Below are 22,576 nucleotides of genomic sequence, written 5' to 3'. Positions count from 1 at the left end.
GCGGTCTATACCGATCCGCTTTTATTTCCTCAAATGAGAGGATTGCTTCTTTTTATAATTTGTACTCTACTTTTTATTGTGTTCATTATCGCTTGTTATTTTCTTTATTTGTTTATTAAATATATTTGATTTTGTTTGTGAATTTGTCAAGTGTCTGCCTTTATGTTTTAAATTGTGACCCCCTTATTCTGCGCGACTTGTAGCGCCGGCTGGATACCGTCAACGTCCACACATCTACCTTTCCAATTAAAATATCTATTATGTTGCTCAGAATAAATTTTTCGTTTTGAAAGTTTGAAATTTAATTACTTGATCCTTTATAATGATTGATTTTTTTGTTTTAAATAAAAAAAATGAAAAACTTAGATCTCAGTAATTGTTGAATATCCCCTTTAAATCCATTTGTTGCGAAATCACCTCCGGTTCTTTCCCTGGAAATAAGAAGAACATTCTTTCCCTTGTTAAGTCCTGTAACTCCACATCTCCTTTTTCCGACACATGGTTGATAAAGTAGATAATGAAAAGTATACCGAATGTATTGGTATCAAAGGAGAGGGTTCTAAGTTTCCAGAAAAATAGTTTTAACTGACGGAATATCCTGAATCGCCAGATGTATAAATAAAAGAAGGAACCTGAAACAATTGTACAACAGATGTGGAATATAAAAATCAAAACGAAAGGATTTGTCAAAATATTCAATAAAATAGCTCGGAAAGATTTGGAATATCTTAAACTAACAATAAATGTCTGGCGGTACACAAAGGAAATTCGGGAAGAAAAACAATTTAGTAAAATCAAATTTCGCCGTGGATCTTAGGGATTAGAAAACGGAGGCAAGAAGCCTGTAATAATAAAAATGGGATACGCGGCCGGAAACTATAAAATTCAGGGAGCAATTGCACGCTGCCGATAAAAGGAAGTTATCTAAACATTTTCGAATCTGTTATCTGGAAGCTTGGAAGGGCTAAAACCATGTAGAGGGGAGCTCATAAACATTTTCTCCTGGACCAATAGATATCGGGAACTCCTCACCAAAAATTAGAAACTAAGGGCGAAAACTTAGAAAATTAAGGAAACTGAGAGAAGGGCGACCAATAATTGTAAAGACGGAAAAGTGGAGGAATAAGCCTAACGAATAGAATTAAAATTTTGGATAAGACTAAGAATCTGGCGCTGGTCCTCCCCTTTTCCGAGCTTATAAAACCGAGCGCTTCGACGACGCTCGCTCTCATTCTGTTCTAAAAATCTTATTTGCTTAGTTTGCTCAGTTATTCTAAAAATTTTTAAGTGTTTGTGATTATCTTGTGTGGACGAAATAAAGGAAACGTCTCGAGAAATCATCCGAGAGAATTTGAAGCCATCAAATAATAAGTGTCATCATTTATTTATCCCCATATTTCCTTTAATTTTGAAACGGTTCCACTAAAATAGTTTTATTTAATTCATATATATACTTTTATATATAAAAATGAAAATTGAGGGAATGGTCAGGGTGCCGTTCACGCTTTATTGTTTCGCTATCTCTCTCGAATCCTCCCGTTTTTCGGGTGCCTCGACCTGTCTAGCGGGCTTCCTTTTGTCGGGGGTTGCGATATGCCGCCAATAAATGGTGACTATCAAAACCTTGACTTGAGTAAGGCTCCCTGATTCGGCTAGAGGAACCAGAGAAACTTAAGGTGACAACGGAGAGATCCGAAAGGAGCTGTGAGACGTGATGCCCAGGCATATTTTCCTCTCCATAATTCATTTATTAATTTAATTCATTAAAATGAAATCCTTTTAGTGGAATCATCGAATTTAAGAACCCTTAAGAAAAGCCGGGCTCGCCGAAATCGGCAAATTCGGAATTTGAGGAGCCTAATCCAGTGCTTCTTCGTGCAATACTTATTCGCGGCGGCGCCAGGGGAGATAAGAACCGACCCTCCCCGAAGAAGAGGAGAGAGGTCGTGGTCGCCTCAACCCCAGCTCCCCGACTTTACCGGCTCCCGAGGAAGTTCCCCAGAACGTTGAGAAACCCAGGGAACTTTCCCCTTCTCCGAATCCGCCGAGAACAAGCGTCAACGTGACCGAACCTGAGCCTGATTCGGAGCAGTTCCGCCCTACGACTCCTTCCTATTCTCCGGACATTTCGATTCATTCTCCAGGAGCTGCACCTAGAGCATGCTCCTCTCCTATTCCGTCCCCGATACTTCATCCTGGGGAGCTTGAGGAGGTCGACTCGTTTGCTGACGACGATACTGTCTTTTGGCAAGAGTCTGACGGCCCAGAGCCTTCCTCCTCCCCCGCCCCGAGTGTGGAGTCCCTCGGCGGACAAGAGGAACCTAGAGCGATTGTAGATCCTCTCCTCGAGCTCCTCCGGAGGACTTGCTCTCCGTGGACGGATCCCGTCCCCGAAAGGGCCTTTACAATAGGCCCTGATTCCTTCGATCCTGAGGAGATCAGGAGAGAGGCCAGTAGGGCATCTCCTGATCAGAACGTCCTCATATTTTATCCCGGGGTAAAACACCCCTTCTTAGCTCCGATCAGGCTGATTGATCGAGTATTTCCGAGATCGTCAGCAAAGATCTCGGAAATAATAGAAATCGATCTTGATTAAGCATTATTATTTTAGAATTTTTATGTTATTCCCCGCGTACTTTTGTTAAATAAAAAAAAATGTTTTCTTTTAACTTAGTATATTTAATTAAAATTTTTATTAGTTTAAAATCTCTTTGTTTACTATTATTATTAATTTAATTATATTCTATCATCTCTATTCAGCATCAATTGGAAAAATAAAAATGTTAAATTAAATCTCGCTAAAACAGAGTTCTGCAATTTTCCTTTTTAACGCACCTTTGAGCTCCATTTATTGCGAAAAACACCTCCGGTTCTTTCCCTGGGAAGAAGAAGTAAAATTCTTTCCCTCAAAAGAACAAAAATCGCGCTAACTCAAATCTTTTGTCGTTCAAATACATTCCTAGCGCTTAATACGCGTGGCGTTGTCTCGCACGCGTCACGCAAGAATTGGTAGTTGCGTCTCTCTCTCTCTCTACCCTTTACCTGCTCTCAATTTATTTCCTAATCATTGAGAAGCGGTAATCCTTCTACTAAAATTATTCCTAAACCTGACGTAACATACTACCGATTTTTGGGGGCTCGTCCGGGATAGTGAGCGTGGTTTTTCGCAAATGGAGACCAGAGCAAAATCCGATAAAGAAGAAGTAGATAAAAACTATAAAGCTGCGGTAGAACAATCGTCTAAACCAAAACAGACACAAACTCAGATACATACCTCGACACCTACTGTGTCCAAAAATCCACAACCTAAACAACCTATTCCTTTACAGACCATCACTGAAAGCGTATCTACTCCTTTGCCTGATATATCCGAGGTAACGGAGGGATCTACAATTAAATTAGACGATACCCGAATACCCCTGGCGCCAAAGCGACTACAAGCGTATTATAGCAAGGTTGAACCCGTAGTAGAACCTAAGAAAATGGCGAATACAAATCCGTTTGCCACATTAAAATACGCGGTAGAGGTGGTTGCCTTCTTAGATGGCAAAAACATCTCCATAAATTATTTTGTGGAAGGACGTGAGGAGGCAAAGAATATGTTGCCTCCCGAAGCCGAGGAACAATTCGCGAAAGTAATTCGAACGCGGATAACAGGCGAAGCTCGACGAATGATCCAGGGGATGGAATTTGATACCGTGGCTCAATTAACCAAATTTTTAGAGAACATTTTTGGACAAGATAAAAATGTTTATCAACTACAGGGGGAATTGGGCAGAGTATATCAAAAAAACGAAGAAGACGTAATCACGTATGCTAACAGAGTGAGACTTCTGGGAAACAGAATAATGGACGTGCACAAAAGAATGATTGATGATTATGAGCAATTAGCTGAAATTAGAAACACTTTAGAAAAAGATGTATGCAAATGTTTTATACGAGGGTTAAAAGCAGAAATAGAGCAAAGTGTTTAGATGTGCATGAAACCGTCAATGATGCTCTAAATATAGAAAGAGAGCTACGTGAAATTACCGAAATACGACACGGTAAAGTCTCAGCCACCCCTAAATTATCGAATACAGATCGTTCTCGAGAAATTTGCCAGTTATGCCTCAAGGAAGGGCATGTTGCCTCGAACTGTAGGAAATTAACGATATAAACAGGAAACCATTTTAATGCCCTAAACGAGATTTTAATTTGTCAAATTTGTAAAAAACGCGGACATAGTGCCGAAAAATGTCGGTTACGCGAAACCAATAACCGCCGGTTTATAAACTTAATTCAGGAAAATAAATTCAATTGTCAAATTTGTAATAAACCCGGTCACAATGCAAGAAATTGCAGATTTAATAATGGCAACAGTAATAATAACAATCAAGTCAGAACAACATTAATCTGTCAATGGTGCGACAAATCGGGGCACACCGCAAATAATTGTTGGAGGAAACAGCAAGAGTCGAGAACAACTGAGCATAAAACACGAATAACGTGTCAAATATGCGAAGGATTCGGTCATTCAGCCAAAGAATGCCGAAATAATGCGAGGCAAAACAGCTCTAAGGAGGTAGAGCACTGCCGCTACTGTAAAAAAGAAGGGCACATGTTAGATGATTGCGAACTAAGGATTGCTAATAACAAAAGGCGTAAAGCAATAAGTGCGGGAAACGCCAGTGGCCCCTCAAAGATGGGTGTGCAGCAGGGGTCCGGACGGATCTCACATCCAGTGGTAACTCTCCGGAAATGAGTCAAAGAATAGAGCCCGAAATTCGCCCGGTCACCGTAAACTTAGATAGGCATAGTCATGTACCCACGATTCAAGTAAAATTAAACAATCAAAATCAAAACGCGACTTTCATGTTAGATACAGGTTCATGCCCGAATATAATTAAAGAAAATTTAATTTCAGATAAATTAAAAATCGATTACGGAAATATTTTGAGATTGAACGGAATAAATGATTATCCGGTGTATACTCTTGGAAGAGTAATAATGCCGTTATTTAAAAAACAAGTAATTTTTCACATTGTATCAAAAGATTTTCCAATTTCTCAAGCCGGAATATTAGGTAATGATTTTTTCAAACAAACAAATTCGCGAATTGACTATGCTGAGGGACATTTAGAAATATCAGGGGAAAAAATTTCATTTTCTACTCCCGAAACAATTATCGCTCCACCGCAGGCCGAATCTCTATTCTTTGTACGAATTTCAAATCCAGAGATTGAGGTCGGATATGTACCGCGAATGAAAGTCGTTCACGGTATTTATCTGGGAGATACCGTCGCCACCAATGAAGACGGAAAAGCTTATCTAAACATAATCAGTACACTGAGCGAACCTATCGAAGTTCAGGTACCTACAATACAACTACTACCGTTAAGCGAGATGCAGGTAGGAAACATCGAGAAGAATAATAAAGAATGGCAGACCGTTGAAATGTCACGAGACTCCGAGGTCAAGAAAATCTATGACGGAGAAAATCACGATAGCAACGATCTCTGTCATCAAGACTTCATCGATGGAAAATTTCTTGAAGACAAAATCCAGAAGAAAATTAAAAAGAGAGAGGAAAATAAAATAAAAATTACACAGGAGAAGGATGCGAAGACATCGCCTGGTAAGAACCTTAATGAAATTAATAATGGGGGAAATTTCCAAACCCCGTCCAAAGAAGAAAAATATATAAATTTAATTGCCCAGAAGAAGGATGCCAGGACATCGCCGGGAAATATAATAAATAAAGAGGTAAATCTCCAAGCCTCACAAATAGAATCTAAAATTTCCAAAGATTCAACTCCTGTCAATCACGAGAAGGGAAATTTCCAAATCTCACTACGTGATCTGACCTCCTCCAGTAATTCTAGAATGGATCCATTGAAAACGATAAAAGAATTAAAATTTCCGCGAGTCAGAGAACCCGGAAATAATGAAGATACTCCCTTTCACATTACCTTAGAAGAAATAGCGAAGAAGTTGCATTTATATGATAAATGTAAAGTTAATAATAATAAAAATAAAATAACGATAAATAAACCGTCTTCAAGAATATCAACCTCCATGGAAAAACAGTCTCAACTAATAATAGAAGAATCCACGACCTCCCGTTTGGATAAAAAGAAAAGGAAAGATAAAATTAGTGCGCAATGCCTAGCTATAATAAACGAGCAAGAAAATAAGCGCCTTTCTGAGATAATGAAATTACTGCGCTTAGAACATGTAAGCGCCACCGAAAAGGAAAACGTAACGGATCTCATTAAAAAGAGCCAGGCAAGATTTCACATACCCGGAGAGAAGCTGACCTTTATTCAGGTACTGCAACACCAAATACCCACAACGGATGACCAACCTATTAACACCCGGCAGTATCGCTTTCCACAAAAACATAAAGAGGAAATAAATAAACAAGTGGACGAACTGTTGAAAGGAGGGATAGTAAAACCTTCACAGTCGCCGTATAATACACCCATATGGATCATGCCAAAGAAAGACGATTCACAAGGAAATAAACGATGGAGAATGGTGTTGGATTTCAGAAGCCTCAATGAAAAAACAATTGGAGACGCTTATCCATTACCTAACATCGTTGATATACTGGATCAGTTAGGCGGTGCTAAATATTTCTCCGTCTGTGATCTAGCTTCCGGATTTCATCAAATAAAAATGGATCCGAAGGACAGTCATAAAACGGCTTTCACAACTCCGTTCGGGCATTATGAGTTTGAAAGAATGCCCTTCGGATTAAAAAACGCACCTGCCACTTTCCAGAGGATAATGGATCTCGTGTTAATGGGACTGCAGGGCCGAGAATTATTTGTATATATGGACGATATAGTCATATATGCAAAAACATTAGAAGAACACGAACGAAAATTCAATCAATTAATACAGCGGTTGCGAGAGGCGAACCTGAAATTACAGCCGGATAAGTGTGAATTTTTAAAATCAAAAGTAACTTATCTCGGTCATGTAATTAGTAAAGACGGCGTAACGCCAGATCCGAAAAAACTGGAAGCCGTCAAATCATTTCCGCGACCCAAAACGCCTATGAACATTAAACAATTTCTAGGTTTGGCGGGATATTACCGCAGGTTCATACCTAACTTCTCAAAACTGGCTAAACCATTAACCGCGTTATTAAAAAATGACACAGCATTTAAATGGACTTCAAATCAAAAGGAAGCATTCGAATCGCTGAAGCAAAAATTATGTGAAGAACCCGTATTACAATTTCCGGATTTTTCACAACCGTTCATTTTAACCACGGATGCCTCAGGTGTGACGTCAGAAATTAAAATTTCCACTAAATAAAGTTCCTAGATCCTAGTAAAATCGATTCGACCAATAACACGAGAGTGAAGATTTTCAACCTGGTCTTTTGGATAGACGGTCCCTCTCTGTAAGAAATAATCTATGGTAGACTTTAAGAATAATAACCCATATGTTAATGATAAAACAGAACGTACAGCGACATTCTAAAATATTTACGCATAATGTCAATTTAAAGGAACTTGATTACATTAATACATAATTTTTCCATATATTAACAATTCATGAGCCGTGCGCGACTCATTCTCTTATACCACCGTATATTCTCGCGCTTTCGAAAAACTTGTTCTATTAAATTGATAAAATGCAACGCGTTCTGCCAAATAATTATAGATTATTAGAATAAGTATTTTTCCTTTGAACAAGAGCCAGCCAAGAAGGCGCCAAAAGCCAAGAGTGCGAACAATAAACAGCCCAAGACATCGGATCCTCGAGTCGCACACGCGGTCCCTAATTGCTTAATTTATGAGATACACAAAATGGAGGCGCCGCGCTCTATCTGCTGACATATGATAAACACTACGGCTAAGCCGATGTCTCTGGCTGACTATTGATCACCAAAGGAAAATTCCATTATTAAAACTCTAAGAACACGTGGAATAAACTAAAATTCAATAATTTAATAATTTAATGATTGTAGAAAGTAACATTCGTTTACTGAATTTTGTAATATTAAATCTGTATCACTTTCGCCAGCACTACCACCTTTTCTTAGAGTTTACCAAATTTAATACTTTTAGTGATACCGAACGATCCTATTTAAGGATATTTTACTTAAGTATTGAAATTACTTTTAAGAAAAGAGATCACCCATGTTACCATATGAGAGCACCCCAGTACATGTATTCAGCGCCTACCGAATGGCTAACTGGCAACCATGCTTGTCAGCCGCGCTGCCATTCCACAGGCGCAGCATTGCGATAATCATAAGCGCGCCGATAATTATTAATTAAAATTACTTGTCACAATTATATCACGTCCATTGTAAATGCACGTACACACGAACGCATACATCTTTCTCTTTGCAAAATTGAAATTAAGAATATTAACGAGTTTACTCTCATGTGTACCTGCATAATTTTTATAAATAATTATTTTAATATACCCGCAAGATTTATCTGTGACTCTGAATGCTTAAAACTTAAAACGCGTGAGAATAAACTTTTGCACGGCATTAGATCAGTCGCCAATTCTAGGAACGCATAGTTTCGCGATATCTAACAATAACATTCAGAGCTACAGGTTTCAATCGCACCGCTATCAACGCTAGGGGACCGAAACCCCCCAAATTAATAAACAGTACATGTACGAAGAATTCCATACGATTTCTCCGCCGCTAGCCGCGTCATACCGAAAATCTAAGACGCAAAAGGCCCCCTTCCCTGTCGTCTAATGCAAGGGATGCTAGACCTATATAAGCGGGCCCGCGGCCCGAGCGAGCGTTCAGTCTTTTTCAAAAATCCAAGAACGTGTGTAATTGCGGAAGCTACCCGAGGGTCACGAAGCCGCTGTAACCTAATCACACTGCGTCTGTCTGGACCAACCATCCGATTTGTAAAGGCGCCGTGTCTTCTTTTTAATAAACTCAAAGTAAGTTGATTAAATTTTGAAATAATTCTTCCCATCTCTAAACTCGATCCTCTTAATATTAAGAAAAATAGATGTGACTAATTATTGGTACATCTACAAGCCTTAGGGGCTTAAAGAGAACGATTAGAGCGTAAAAGTTAATATTGGCCGCTAAGTCGTTTTTCTCTTCCTCCTCTGTATTAAACCATACCTTTGTTTCCTAACAAATTATCAAACCGATTGCTCAAAAGTGCAGATTTGTTTTTCCGCTGCGAAGCTTGCATTACGACCTGAGGGTTGTCTGCAGTACTCGCCATCTCAAAATACAAATCCTCGCATTTTGCAAATCGGATCCCTCCCATTCCTCAATATTTGCTTAATAGTATAGATTTGTTGTTTCGCTACGAAATGTGCATCACGACCTGAGGGTTGTCTGCAATTACTCGCCATCTTAATTAACAAATCTTAACTTTTCGCAAATCAAGCCTTTCTTATTTCAATCATTAATTGCTTAACAGTGCAGGTTCGATTTTCGCTGCGAACAGTGCATCACGACCAAAGGATCGTCTGCAATACTCGCCATCTTAAATACGAATCCTGGCATTTCGCAATTAAATTTCCTTCTCCTTACAATCGTCTGTATCTCAATATACCACGATTCCATCTTTCCTTAAAATCGTCTGCAAGCATGTGCATAATCGAAACGCAGATGCACAATTGCATTACGATCTGAAGGATTGTCTGCAAATACGTGTAACTCCACCTCGATCTGCACACTTTTGCATTACAATTTCCCTTCTCTCCAATTGTCTGCGAGTAATGTGCTTAATTAGTATTTTGACGCATAGCCGCACCACGATCTGAACGGTCGTCTGCGATTCATGTAATTCAAAGACAATAGGCATACCTTCCGCATCACAATTCTCCTTTCTTATCCCATAAAATCATTTGCTTAATAGTGCAAGCTCGATGAAAATCGTCTGCATTTACGCATTATGATTCTAGATGGTATGGAGGAAAAAATATAGAGGCGGAAAGAAAAGGCGCGAAAGGGCGGAGATTTATCGGCGTTTGAGGGAGCTCATCGCCGCAGAGAAGGAGGCCGCCAACCATCCTTCAAGTTCTCCCCCTCCCAGTTCGTTCGGGGCACCCGAGAAGACCGCCCCGAAAGACCCGCAGCCTGGGCCATCGAAGCCCAGAGGCCCTAGAATTCTTACCATTCAAAAGGGCCATTTTATTACTGTTCACCGCCCTCCCCGAATAATCGAAACCATCGATCTTACTACTTCCGACACCGACGTGGAAGTCCTGGGCGAAAATCCTCCCAAAACAATAGACCGATTATTCAATAAGATAATTAGCAATTGTACACCTAAGGAGAATAAAAGCTAAGTTAAAAAAGATCTACTCTTGTAACTTCCTACGATAAGGCAGAAACGGCTCTTGCCATCCCGGGGTATAATCGGTGCATGCAGATTGCCCCTTAAACTAAAGAAGAGCAACTCCAACCTAGACCCTAGGGTACCTAGAGTGGAGAATTAAAATATCGACGCTCTGGTCCTTTTCACTATTTCCCTAGAAATCCCTAAATCTATAAGCCGAGACGTCACAGAGGTCGTAATTTTTGGTGGCAACGGTGGGATAGGAAGATTTCTGCCTTAAACGTTAACAATTCAAAAAGAAAATGGCTTAAAATCAATATAGTCTTCGTTCTCAAGGTTCCCAACCTCCCTCTGAAACCGGGGAAGCTTCTAACGCCGAAATCGAATTTATTCAACAACGGTTAGATAACAAAGAAAAACAATTGCAAGAACAACTGAATGCCTTAAAAGTAAGACAACGGGAATTAGACGACCGCGAAATCGCGCTCCATCAAGAAAGAAACGCCGCTGTTAGCATAGAAAGCCTTAGCGGAATACTAAACTCTTTGCAACAAGACATTGCTTCTTTACGCGAAGACACCAGTAACTTAAACAGACTACCTCAGCAATTAGATATCCTTCAGAGTCGAGTAAACGCTATTGCCGAAGCACCTGTTAACCGCGCTCCTGCTCCATTACCAGGACCTCCTTTTAATCAAACGTTTCCCATCGAACCTCGCAATGCACGACATAGCCTGCCGGCAGAATCAGTTTCACCTATTCGCTTTAAAGACGTAATTGACACAATCCCTCGGTACGACGGGCATAAAATGTCGGTATTTCAATTTTCGAAAATCTGTGAACAAGCACTCCGACTTATACCAAGTCAACAAGAACCTTACTTGATTCAACTAATAATTAATAAAATGCAGGGACACGCTTTCACCGCGGTAGAAGGCATTAGTTTTCCTTTTCTATCAACATTGACTGCACATTTAAAGAAAATCTTCGGACCGAATAAATCGCTTAATCAATATCGCGGAGAGCTAGGAAATTTATTCATGACTACAAATGAAAATATTTTTGATTACGTAGAAAGAACAAAAAATTTAAGATCTGCTATAATTGATGAAGAAATTAATGCATATGGTCCCTTGCGTCAAACCGACGAAGAAAGAATCGATAACGAAGTGCTTGGAAGTTTTATTAACGGATTACATCCCGATTTATTAATTCGTGTAAAATTAGAAGGTAATTATGAAAACCTAGAAGACGCTATAACCACCGCGATACAGTTGACTCAAACCTTAGAAACAGAAAATCGCCGCAAGAGATCAACTTTTTCTATAAAACCGAATCCAACGTCGCGTTCGGATTTCACTCAAAAGTACAACAATCAAACAGAACGACGAGTAAATGAACCTACACGCATTGCATCCCCTTCTAATACACCATTTATTAAACCTCTCATCCCAGGTCAACCAGGTCCTAACAGCCCAACCGATAAAGTATGCCGATATTGTAAAAACCCGGGACATCTTATAAATGAATGTCGTAAGTTAATGTATAGACAACAACAGTCGGGAAACGACAATCGGAATTACAAGAATGCGGGAAACGCGGTTCGCGTTCCGGAAATGAATGGCGCACGCCAGAACGCGACCTCATTAGAGCGCCCCTCCTCACATCAACATTCACCTTTGAATCAAAGCCACATCCGCACCGTCCGCTTCCAAGACCAAGCAGGAACTTCGTCCCTTCCCCCGATAGAAGAGTAGACGAAAGAATAAGAGCCAGCAAAACTTCAATTATACAACTATCCTCCTCTAATTTAAACGAGATTTGTATTTTCATGCTCGACTCAGGATCAGATGCCAATCTAATAAAGCAAAAATATGTAGATTCAAGTGTCACTGTAAATGAAAATGATACATTAATTTTACAAGGAATTTCTGCTGAACCAGTAACTACATTAGGATCCGTCAAAATACCTTTACTCGGGCAAATATTAAAATTCTATTTAGTTCCTGACAATATAACTTTCACGCAACACGGGATTCTAGGAATAGAATTTTTAAACAATGCGACACTTGATTTCAAAAGAAAATGTCTTCACTACAACCATATGACGATTCCATTTTCCGAAACAAAGTATTTAAATTTAAAACCGCGTAGCGTCACTCCATTTTTCGTAATTATTACCAATCCGGAATTAGATACGGGATATGTCCCTTTAATGAAAGCTATCGACGGTGTTTTTCTTGGCAACGCTATTGTAACAAATGTACAAGGAAAAGCTCACTTACCGATCTTCAATACCACTGAAACAGAATATTTATTAGAAGTCCCTTTCGTGACTTTGCAAGAATATGAAATAATTAATAATCTCGAAACAAAATCTAAAGTTCTCGGTATTCGTGATTCGCTTATAAACGACATGAAAAATTGTTATGCCTTTGAATCCAATGATTACACACTTTCGTCGGAAACAGAGCAAAATTACAATATTAATAACATAAAAAACGAAAACCGAGTTCGCGATAAAGATTCTTATAATAATTGTGACCGGGCGAAACTCACTTTTAATTTGCTTCGCACAAATCATCTAAATTCCGAAGAATTAAAAACGCTCCGTGAATTGATCCAGAACAATACCGATAGATTTCATTTACCATATGATAAATTGGAACACACTAATTTTACCAAACACTCTATACCCACTATCGATGATATGCCCATTCATACGAAACAATACCGCTTTCCTCCGGTACATCGTGAAGAAATAGACAAACAAGTTCGAACATTAATATCCGACGGTATTATTGAACAATCTACATCCCCTTATAATTCACCTGTATGGATAGTACCTAAAAAGGCAGATTCGGTCGGTAATAAAAGATGGAGGATGGTAATAGATTATCGACACCTTAACGAAAAAACGATCGGAGACGCTTACCCTCTGCCGAATATTACAGATATTCTCGACCAGTTAGGCAGCGCGAAATATTTCTCCGTTTTAGACTTAGCTTCAGGGTTCCATCAGATTCCTATGGATTCCAATGATGCCCACAAAACTGCCTTTTCTACTCCTTATGGACATTACCAGTTTAAAAGAATGCCATTCGGGCTAAAAAACGCTCCCGCTACCTTCCAAAGATTGATGGATAACGTACTTTCCGGTCTCCAGGGCAATGAACTTTTCGTTTACATGGATGATATAGTTCTTTACGCCCGATCCCTTCAAGAACATAATATAAAATTTAATCGATTAATGAAACGATTACGCGAAGCAAACCTTAAATTACAGCCTGATAAATGCGAATTTTTGCGAAAAGAAGTTGCCTATCTCGGTCATATTATTAGTTCCGATGGAGTTAGACCAGATCCGAATAAAATACAAGCAATTACTAAATTTCCAATCCCGCGGAATCCTAAAAATATCAAACAATTCCTCGGTCTAGTCGGGTATTACCGCAGATTCATACCTCAGTTTTCTAAGATCGCTAAACCTCTAACGGACTTACTAAAGAAAGACAAACCATTTCTATGGATCAATATACACGACCAAGCATTTAATGTGCTCCGCGAAGCCTTGTGCAAGGAACCAGTATTACAATACCCAGATTTTACACAACCGTTCGTTTTAACAACAGATGCCTCCGGATACGCGATCGGTGGAGTTTTAAGCCAGGGAAAAATAGGTAAAGACCTTCCTATTGCCTTCGTTTCTCGTGTGCTCAACAAAGCTGAACAAAACTATTCTGCAATAGAGAAAGAATGCCTTGCTATTATTTATTGTACACAACATTTTCGTCCTTACTTGTACGGGAGGAAATTTTCCATAATTACCGATCATAAACCATTAGTTTGGCTAAATTCTATTAAAGATCCATCTTCGCGACTTTGGAAATGGCGTTTAAAATTAGCGGAGTACGAATATGAGATTCAATATAAAAAGGGGAGTCTAAATTGTAATGCCGATGCCTTGTCACGTAATCCACCTCCAGTCTCTTCAGAAACTCTTAATTGCAACCCAATTTCCGACTCCCTCAACTATGATGTAAATAAACCTCTGTCTCGTAGTAAGACAATGAGAGATTTAACTGAAGTTGAACTTCCTTCCATGACATCCACATTACCTACAGAACGAATCCATTCTACATTACCAAACCCTGAAGAACCCCCTGATTCTGAGGAAGAAGCATACCTTAGCCCTTACTTAGCTAGTGAAGAAGAAAGTGACGATAGTATCGCTGCCGCCGAGGACATACCTCCGATACCCGGAAATAGAGATAACCCTATAGTTAATATCACTTTCAGTCGAGATAATCTTCTTAAGCGACGAGATAATTTGCTAATTTTTATACGCTCTGACGAACGAGCATTTGATGAGGGAGCGTTAGAATTAGAACGCGCGGAATTACTCCCTCAATATGAAGACATTATGTACGGTCGAGCCAAAGTAACTAATCTAGGAAGTAAATCCGTAATTGCCCTACCCGTGAAATTAAACGATCGAACTCCGGTAGAAACTGAAAATATTAAAGATTGTTTTCAATCGTTAGTCGACGTCGTAAGAGAACTAAATTTGACTACATTAAGAGTACGGAAAACTAACTACTTCGACGAAATACCGTGGGGCTATGTCGCGAAAAAATTAAAGCAATACCTTTACGAATTTCCTCTTACCGTAATAATCTGCAAAGATCTAGTACGCGTTCCAGAGGGACCAGAGAGGGAAACTCTGATTGAAGAGGGTCACACCTCTGCGTTAGGCGGGCATAAAGGAGTTACTAAAACTTATAATCGTCTTCGACCCCACTTTTTCTGGGGTACAATGAAACAAGACATTCAAGACTTCATTCGGAAATGCAGAAAATGCCAATTACGAAAGTTAGTGAGGGTTAAAACCAAGCAACCAATGGTGATAACAGATACGCCTGGAGCCGCTTTTGATAAAATTTCCTTAGACATAGTAGGGCCTCTCCCATTGTCACGATACGGGAATTCGTATATACTCACGATGCAAGATCTGCTCACCAAATATTCAGTAGCAGTACCCTTAAGCGAAGCTAGTTCACCTGCCATCGCCGAAGCATTCACCAAAAACTTTATTTGTATTTACGGAACCCCCAGGGTAATCTTAACCGACCAGGGCACTAATTTTCTTTCATCACTTATGAAAAATATTATGAAAAAATTTCACATCAAACATCTTAAAACTACTGCCTACCATCCCCAGTCTAACGGGTCTCTCGAACGATCTCACCATGTACTCATTGAATACCTCAAACTACAAGTAAATAAAAGTAATGAGTGGGACGATTATTTAACAATGGCCATGTTCTCTTATAACACTAGCGTACACGAGAGTATTCAATATTCTCCTTACGAATTAGTGTTCGGAAGGGTGGCGCGAATTCCTCGCTCACACCACGTTATAGAAGAAGAACCGTACGGAACTTACCATCAATATATTACAGATTTGTTCAATCAATTATATGACACTCAAGAAGAAGCCAGAAAAAATTTAATTCAATCTAAAGAACGGAGTAAATATTATTACGACAGACAAAACAACCCGCGAACATTTAACGCCAACGACATGGTATTTCTAGTGAAAGAACCACTCAGAGGAAAATTTTGTGACCAATATACCGGCCCCTATCAAATCCTTGAAATCCTTCCAAATAATAATGTAAAAATTTCATTCAAAGGAAAACCCCGTGTGGTCTACACGGATAAATTGAAAATAGCCCATCTTGACGCTGGCTGATCTAATAAATTTGTTTCGCTTACAGGATCATTCTAAAAGATGTAATTCCGGCATATAAAAGGAGACTAAAACGCGTTTTACACTTCCTCGATAGCTGAAGGCCGTCTCCTGAAAAACTCTCTTCGCGGGATAATTACGATAATATAATAAATGCCAGGAATCATTTTGAACGGTCATCCTAGCGGGCCAGCCTGCCCCGATTATTGCGTCAAATCAATCCGACTCGAAAGCTCTAGTGGCGACCAATATTGCATGACGTGTTTTAGCAGTTTATTTGACGATACAGCCAATCATTCCATTTCGATCGATCATTACTTGACCAACCACCCTACGCGTTTTCTTGAATGTAAAAATTGTAAACAACCGTTAGTAAAGAAAACATACGCCGAACATTGCAGTCTGTGTATGTCGCGATATACAAAACTCATATCTCTTCTTCAACGAGTACAAATTTGTAAAGCGCGCATTACGTATGTTATTAATACTACAACCGAAGGATTAGAACGCGTCAGAATTTACCAAGCGAACGAGGAGTAAATGTAAGAATGAACAGGCGCATGTTAACTCCACCAGAACACGCAAAACTGTATAATATGCGATGTATATTTACTTCCGGAATCTTGGACATTGATCGCGGAGAAATCATATGTATGCAGTGTTATATGTGTCTACAAAGACGCTTCGCATTCTATAATCTAAGATTTAAAGTTATGATCAGTCACGTAATTCTTAAAGGACGCGCAGAACACGGACGTTGCTCCCAGTGTCACCGGAGACTATTTATAAAGGGTAGAGCTAGCCAATGCACAACTTGTTTAACTAAATATATTTCTCTCATGCAAGAAATTTCTCGAAATGGAATGACTATAGCTGAAGTAGAATTCGCGTACGAGCATAAGACCAATAAAATGTTAATGTTTCAATCCCTTCGAAATGTGTCCCAACAACCAGCCCCAGTCCCAGTACCGGTATCAACCAGCTCCAATGTTACGGGATTATAGCTCTCTTCTTAGAGCCAACTGTCTTAAAATTTTGGGAAACTTTAAGGAGAGTTCAAGCTTATGTAAATTATGCAGTGTTCTTGATACTGATATTATTGAATACCATGGAATAATCCTGCTGAATTCAGCTACAAGAGACGATTTCCTTGGTAGAAACAGTACACAACTACATTGCAGCTCCTGTGGAAATCCTGCTTATGTAACAATACCCGCTATTGAATGTTCTGAATGCGCTTCCTCTTATTTTAACATAACTATACGTATAAGACAGCATGGATATAACCCGAGAAACATTTCTGAACTTTTATTCTGTCACTATACTCAAGAAGTTCTCGAACTCCGATTTTATGAAACGGAGTAACATAAAATTGCATGATGCAGACATACGCACTCATTTCATCTTAACAAATAGACGCTTAATACTTCCTTTACCAGCTCATTATGAGTAATTCCATCGACCCTATTTGCTTTACAGGTCCAAAACACGGACATCCACGCCGACCAGAACAAACATAAGGACCTCACTGCTTCTACTAAAAATCAAGAACCACTCACACTACCTCATCCTCGCTTTAAGGAATTCATTCATATTTACATTTACGCTTTATTTACATATATACATATTATACAAGTTATATTACTCGAACATCATAACTTAAATCACCATGACCTTTTGCCCGCGTGAACATGCCGATCGGTACGGCTTAGATTGTGTATATACATTTGGATTTTCGGAGGGCGACTCAGCATTAGTACTATGTGCCCCTTGCTATATACACCATCGTAGACAAACTATTATTCCGGTTGAAAGATTTGCTAATAAGGTCAGCCATCTATTAGTTAAAGGCCAAATGAATCCTAAACGATGCTGCAAATGCAACTGCTCTATTTCATCTCGGGTCTCAGCAAACGAATGCTTAGCCTGTTTAAATATATACCGCGAATTACACAAGGAAATGGATGAAAATAGAGTAGATGTAGGATCGTTGGAATTCGCCTTCGAACACCGAACCATGTCCTTTGTAAGGTTGTGCCACACATAGAATGTGCCCGAATAAGCCGTACATATACCGCCCTCACCCAGCGGTGAAGGAGTTCGGTACAATTATGAGAGCTCGTTGTCTTATCATAACTGGCGCACAGGATAAAGAAATGAGCATATGCGCAGTATGTGAAGACGACGAGCTCACCGGCCCTTATATGCAGTCGTGTTACTATCACGGACTCTCCCTTTCATTATCTCCTAACGACCCCCCAAACGGTAGTTATGGAGATATTTTGCGTTTACAATGTAGTTACTGTGACGAACCTATGTTCGCCACTAAAAGTATAATAGATTGCGTACAATGTTATAGAGCTTATTTTAGAATAATTTCCGCGCTTAGATTAGACGGGCTTAACCCGGAAGAATTGCTTGAAATCGAGTATGATCACATCGAAAAGAAAGCATCGAATATTGTAATCTTCTCCGACCTATAAGGGGAAATATATGCTTAATTAGTAACGTAAGTTTTATAGCGATTTTAGATATTAATGTTATATAATCACTAGGAATATACATATATATATATACATATAAAACAAAAAGAAAAAAAAACACAAAACAACAAAATAATAAAAAAGTGTGTGCTACTACTTATAAGCTAGAATTAGATTCAGTTTTTTTGTAATACATACATATAAACATACATATATACATGGAATACATTACCTTTTTATAGAATATGCTGTTAATTATTCTGGTCTCCTCACTCCAATGTGTGTACGGACTGATCGGTTATGACTGTGGTGGACAACACCTGAACATTACCACCGTATCATTATTGGGAACCAGCGAATGTGACCTAGGACACCAAAAACCTAATTCATCCCATGTTTATGTCCAACTTCTTCAACTCTCCGAGTATAATTATGCAGAAATTTACCAATGCAAAGTTGAGTTATCTAGAACGGTTCAGTATTGCGGCATGCATTCGCATATTTCTGCAGTAAGTAATGGGAGAATGGAATACCTCTTAGAAATTTCTCCATCGAAATGCTCACGTGCTATACAAGATGGCATTTTTTCTTTGGGAACTGGTGGAGAAATCAATGGGTTAAAACCGAATTCCACTAACACGCACAGCTTCATGCTTGCCGGTACAGTCGGATATGATGGTCGATGCGAAGGAACTCAATATTCTGATCCCTACGGCACCTGGAGTAATGTTATTGTCGACGCTTTAATTCGAATCACTCTGAAAACGGCGTATGTACCTGTAAATTTAAACTCAGGTAAAATCATGTTAAAATCCGGTACTGTATGCGACTTAACCAGAGGAACTTGCGTTGACTCTGAGGATGGGCACACATTCTGGAAACCTATACCTACCTCTTCTTGTAACTTCCACCAGTATGATGTATTATATGAAGGACTAGCAACCAAATTAACCAGCCAAGCAGAAGATTCTACATATGCCACAGTTTATTCTCTGGTGACTCAAGATCTCACTTTTGCCTTGACAGCTGCCCACCAACAGTCCTTATGTGGATACACTCTGCATAACACAGAACATCCAAAATTGTTCATATTGGAAACTGTGAAAGGTAACACCTTTACCCATCGAGGATCAATTCCTGTAGAAAATTTAGACATATTTACATATGTTAATTCTAAATTTGTCTATGTGGAAAAACATATTAAACAACAGATTACATCTCTTTACCACAATGTTATGCAGCAACGATGCGAGTTAGAAAGAGAGGTAATCAAAAATACACTCTCCTTTGCCTCATTACAACCAGATGAATTCGCATATCGCTTGATGAAAGGACCTGGATATATGGCAGTAAGTGCTGGAGAAGCTATCCATGTGATAAAGTGCATCCCAGTAACCACTACTATTCGACGAGTCAAGGAATGTCATCTTGAACTTCCTGTAATCATAAGAAATAATTCATATTTCCTAACTCCAAAATCAAGAATATTAGTTAAAAGCAGCACCGTACGAGAATGCAGTTATGAATTACCTACCTTGTACTTCATAGAAGACACTTGGGTACAATTTACTCCAGAGGCACATGTGCGTGAGACAACACCCCAACAATTGCAACCTATGACTTCTCTTACTTGGAAGTATCTCACGCCTGGATCATTAGCGACCAGTGGAATATACTCCCAAGCTGACATCGACAAGCTTCGCAATCACATCATGTTTCCCGCCGAGAAGCCTGCACTTCTTAATTCAATGGCACGTTGAATGACTGGCCAAAATATTGATGGTGAATCAGTATCATTGTACCACCTCCTCGATGAAGCATCACTAAAGAAGATAGCCGATAATACAGCTGCCCGCATCTGGGGCAACTTCGTCACTTTTGGATCTGCAACCGCAGGAATATTTGGAATAATGATCATTGTCCGCCTCATTAAACTCGCCATCGATACTCTAATCCATGGATATGCTCTTCACTCAGCGTACGGATGCAGCCTCTACGTTCTTGGAGCTATCTAGAGTTCACTCACCAATCTACTACTTCACTTTGCACGAAAACCACCCAAACCCAAGCCAAACACATCTGAGCACGAGGAAGACGACGTACACTCACCACTCCCCATAACTATGCAGCCTAATCGCAGTTTTCCCGAAGTACCAGAATCTTCAAACATCGGAAATAGAAGTCAAAGTGTAGGCACAAACACTACACCTATCGTTTACACAGACCTGAGAGAACGTTTAAACCAAATCGATTTAAATGAACGAATTACTCCGAAAACATCGTAAATCCGTTCTTAATTAAGGGGGGGGGTTGTGACGTCAAAAATTAAAATTTCCACTAAATAAAGTTCCTAGATCCTAGTAAAATCGATTCGACCAATAACACGAGAGTGAAGATTTTCAACCTGGTCTTTTGGATAGACGGTCCCTCTCTGTAAGAAATAATCTATGGTAGACTTTAAGAATAATAACCCATATGTTAATGATAAAACAGAACGTACAGCGACATTCTAAAATATTTACGCATAAAGTCAATTTAAAGAAACTTGATTACATTAATACATAATTTTTCCATATATTAACAATTCATGAGCCGTGCGCGACTCATTCTCTTATACCACCGTATACTCTCGCGCTTTCGAAAAACTTGTTCTATTAAATTGATAAAATGCAACGCGTTCTGCCAAATAATTATAGATTATTAGAATAAGTATTTTTCCTTTGAACAAGAGCCAGCCAAGAAGGCGCCAAAAGCCAAGAGTGCGAACAATAAACAGCCCAAGACATCGGATCCTCGAGTCGCACACGCGGTCCCTAATTGCTTAATTTATGAGATACACAAAATGGAGGCGCCGCGCTCTATCTGCTGACATATGATAAACACTACGGCTAAGCCGATGTCTCTGGCTGACTATTGATCACCAAAGGAAAATTCCATTATTAAAACTCTAAGAACATGTGGAAAAAACTAAAATTCAATAATTTAATAATTTAATGATTGTAGAAAGTAACATTCGTTTACTGAATTTTGTAATATTAAATCTGTATCACTTTCGCCAGCACTACCACCTTTTCTTAGAGTTTACCAAATTTAATACTTTTAGTGATACCGAACGATCCTATTTAAGGATATTTTACTTAAGTATTGAAATTACTTTTAAGAAAAGAGATCACCCATGTTACCATATGAGAGCACCCCAGTACATGTATTCAGCGCCTACCGAATGGCTAACTGGCAACCATGCTTGTCAGCCGCGCTGCCATTCCACAGGCGCAGCATTGCGATAATCATAAGCGCGCCGATAATTATTAATTAAAATTACTTGTCACAATTATATCACGTCCATTGTAAATGCACGTACACACGAACGCATACATCTTTCTCTTTGCAAAATTGAAATTAAGAATATTAACGAGTTTACTCTCATGTGTACCTGCATAATTTTTATAAATAATTATTTTAATATACCCGCAAGATTTATCTGTGACTCTGAATGCTTAAAACTTAAAACGCGTGAGAATAAACTTTCGCACGGCATTAGATCAGTCGCCAATTCTAGGAACGCATAGTTTCGCGATATCTAACAATAACATTCAGAGCTACAGGTTTCAATCGCACCGCTATCAACGCTAGGGGACCGAAACCCCCAAATTAATAAACAGTACATGTACGAAGAATTCCATACGATTTCTCCGCCGCTAGCCGCGTCATACCGAAAATCTAAGACGCAAAAGGCCCCCTTCCCTGTCGTCTAATGCAAGGGATGCTAGACCTATATAAGCGGGCCCGCGGCCCGAGCGAGCGTTCAGTCTTTTCAAAATCCAAGAACGTGTGTAATTGCGGAAGCTACCCGAGGGTCACGAAGCCGCTGTAACCTAATCACACTGCGTCTGTCTGGACCAACCATCCGATTTGTAAAGGCGCCGTGTCTTCTTTTTAATAAACTCAAAGTAAGTTGATTAAATTTTGAAATAATTCTTCCCATCTCTAAACTCGATCCTCTTAATATTAAGAAAAATAGATGTGACTAATTATTGGTACATCTACAAGCCTTAGGGGCTTAA

General features: G+C 39.3%; 2 protein-coding genes across 2 annotated transcripts; both read left to right on the top strand.

The window, feature by feature from the left end:
• The first annotated feature begins 4,740 nt into the window (after positions 1 to 4,740).
• Positions 4,741 to 16,032, top strand: LOC139104820 (uncharacterized). Its single transcript, XM_070660532.1, has 3 exons — positions 4,741 to 7,273; positions 10,614 to 11,764; positions 11,827 to 16,032. The coding sequence occupies exons 1-3, from the start codon at positions 4,741 to 4,743 to the stop codon at positions 16,030 to 16,032; spliced, it is 7,890 nt and encodes a 2,629-aa protein (XP_070516633.1).
• Positions 16,033 to 18,810: 2,778 nt separating this feature from the next.
• Positions 18,811 to 21,460, top strand: LOC139104826 (uncharacterized). The gene has a single exon (XM_070660538.1). The coding sequence runs from the start codon at positions 19,001 to 19,003 to the stop codon at positions 20,270 to 20,272; it is 1,272 nt and encodes a 423-aa protein (XP_070516639.1). The 5' UTR covers positions 18,811 to 19,000; the 3' UTR covers positions 20,273 to 21,460.
• The last annotated feature ends 1,116 nt before the right edge of the window (positions 21,461 to 22,576 follow it).

The sequence above is a fragment of the Cardiocondyla obscurior genome, linkage group LG08 (assembly GCF_019399895.1).
Source record: "Cardiocondyla obscurior isolate alpha-2009 linkage group LG08, Cobs3.1, whole genome shotgun sequence".
Taxonomy (NCBI): domain Eukaryota; kingdom Metazoa; phylum Arthropoda; class Insecta; order Hymenoptera; family Formicidae; genus Cardiocondyla; species Cardiocondyla obscurior.
Note: the sequence above shows the minus strand (reverse complement) of the source record. Positions and strands in the feature narration are given on the sequence as shown.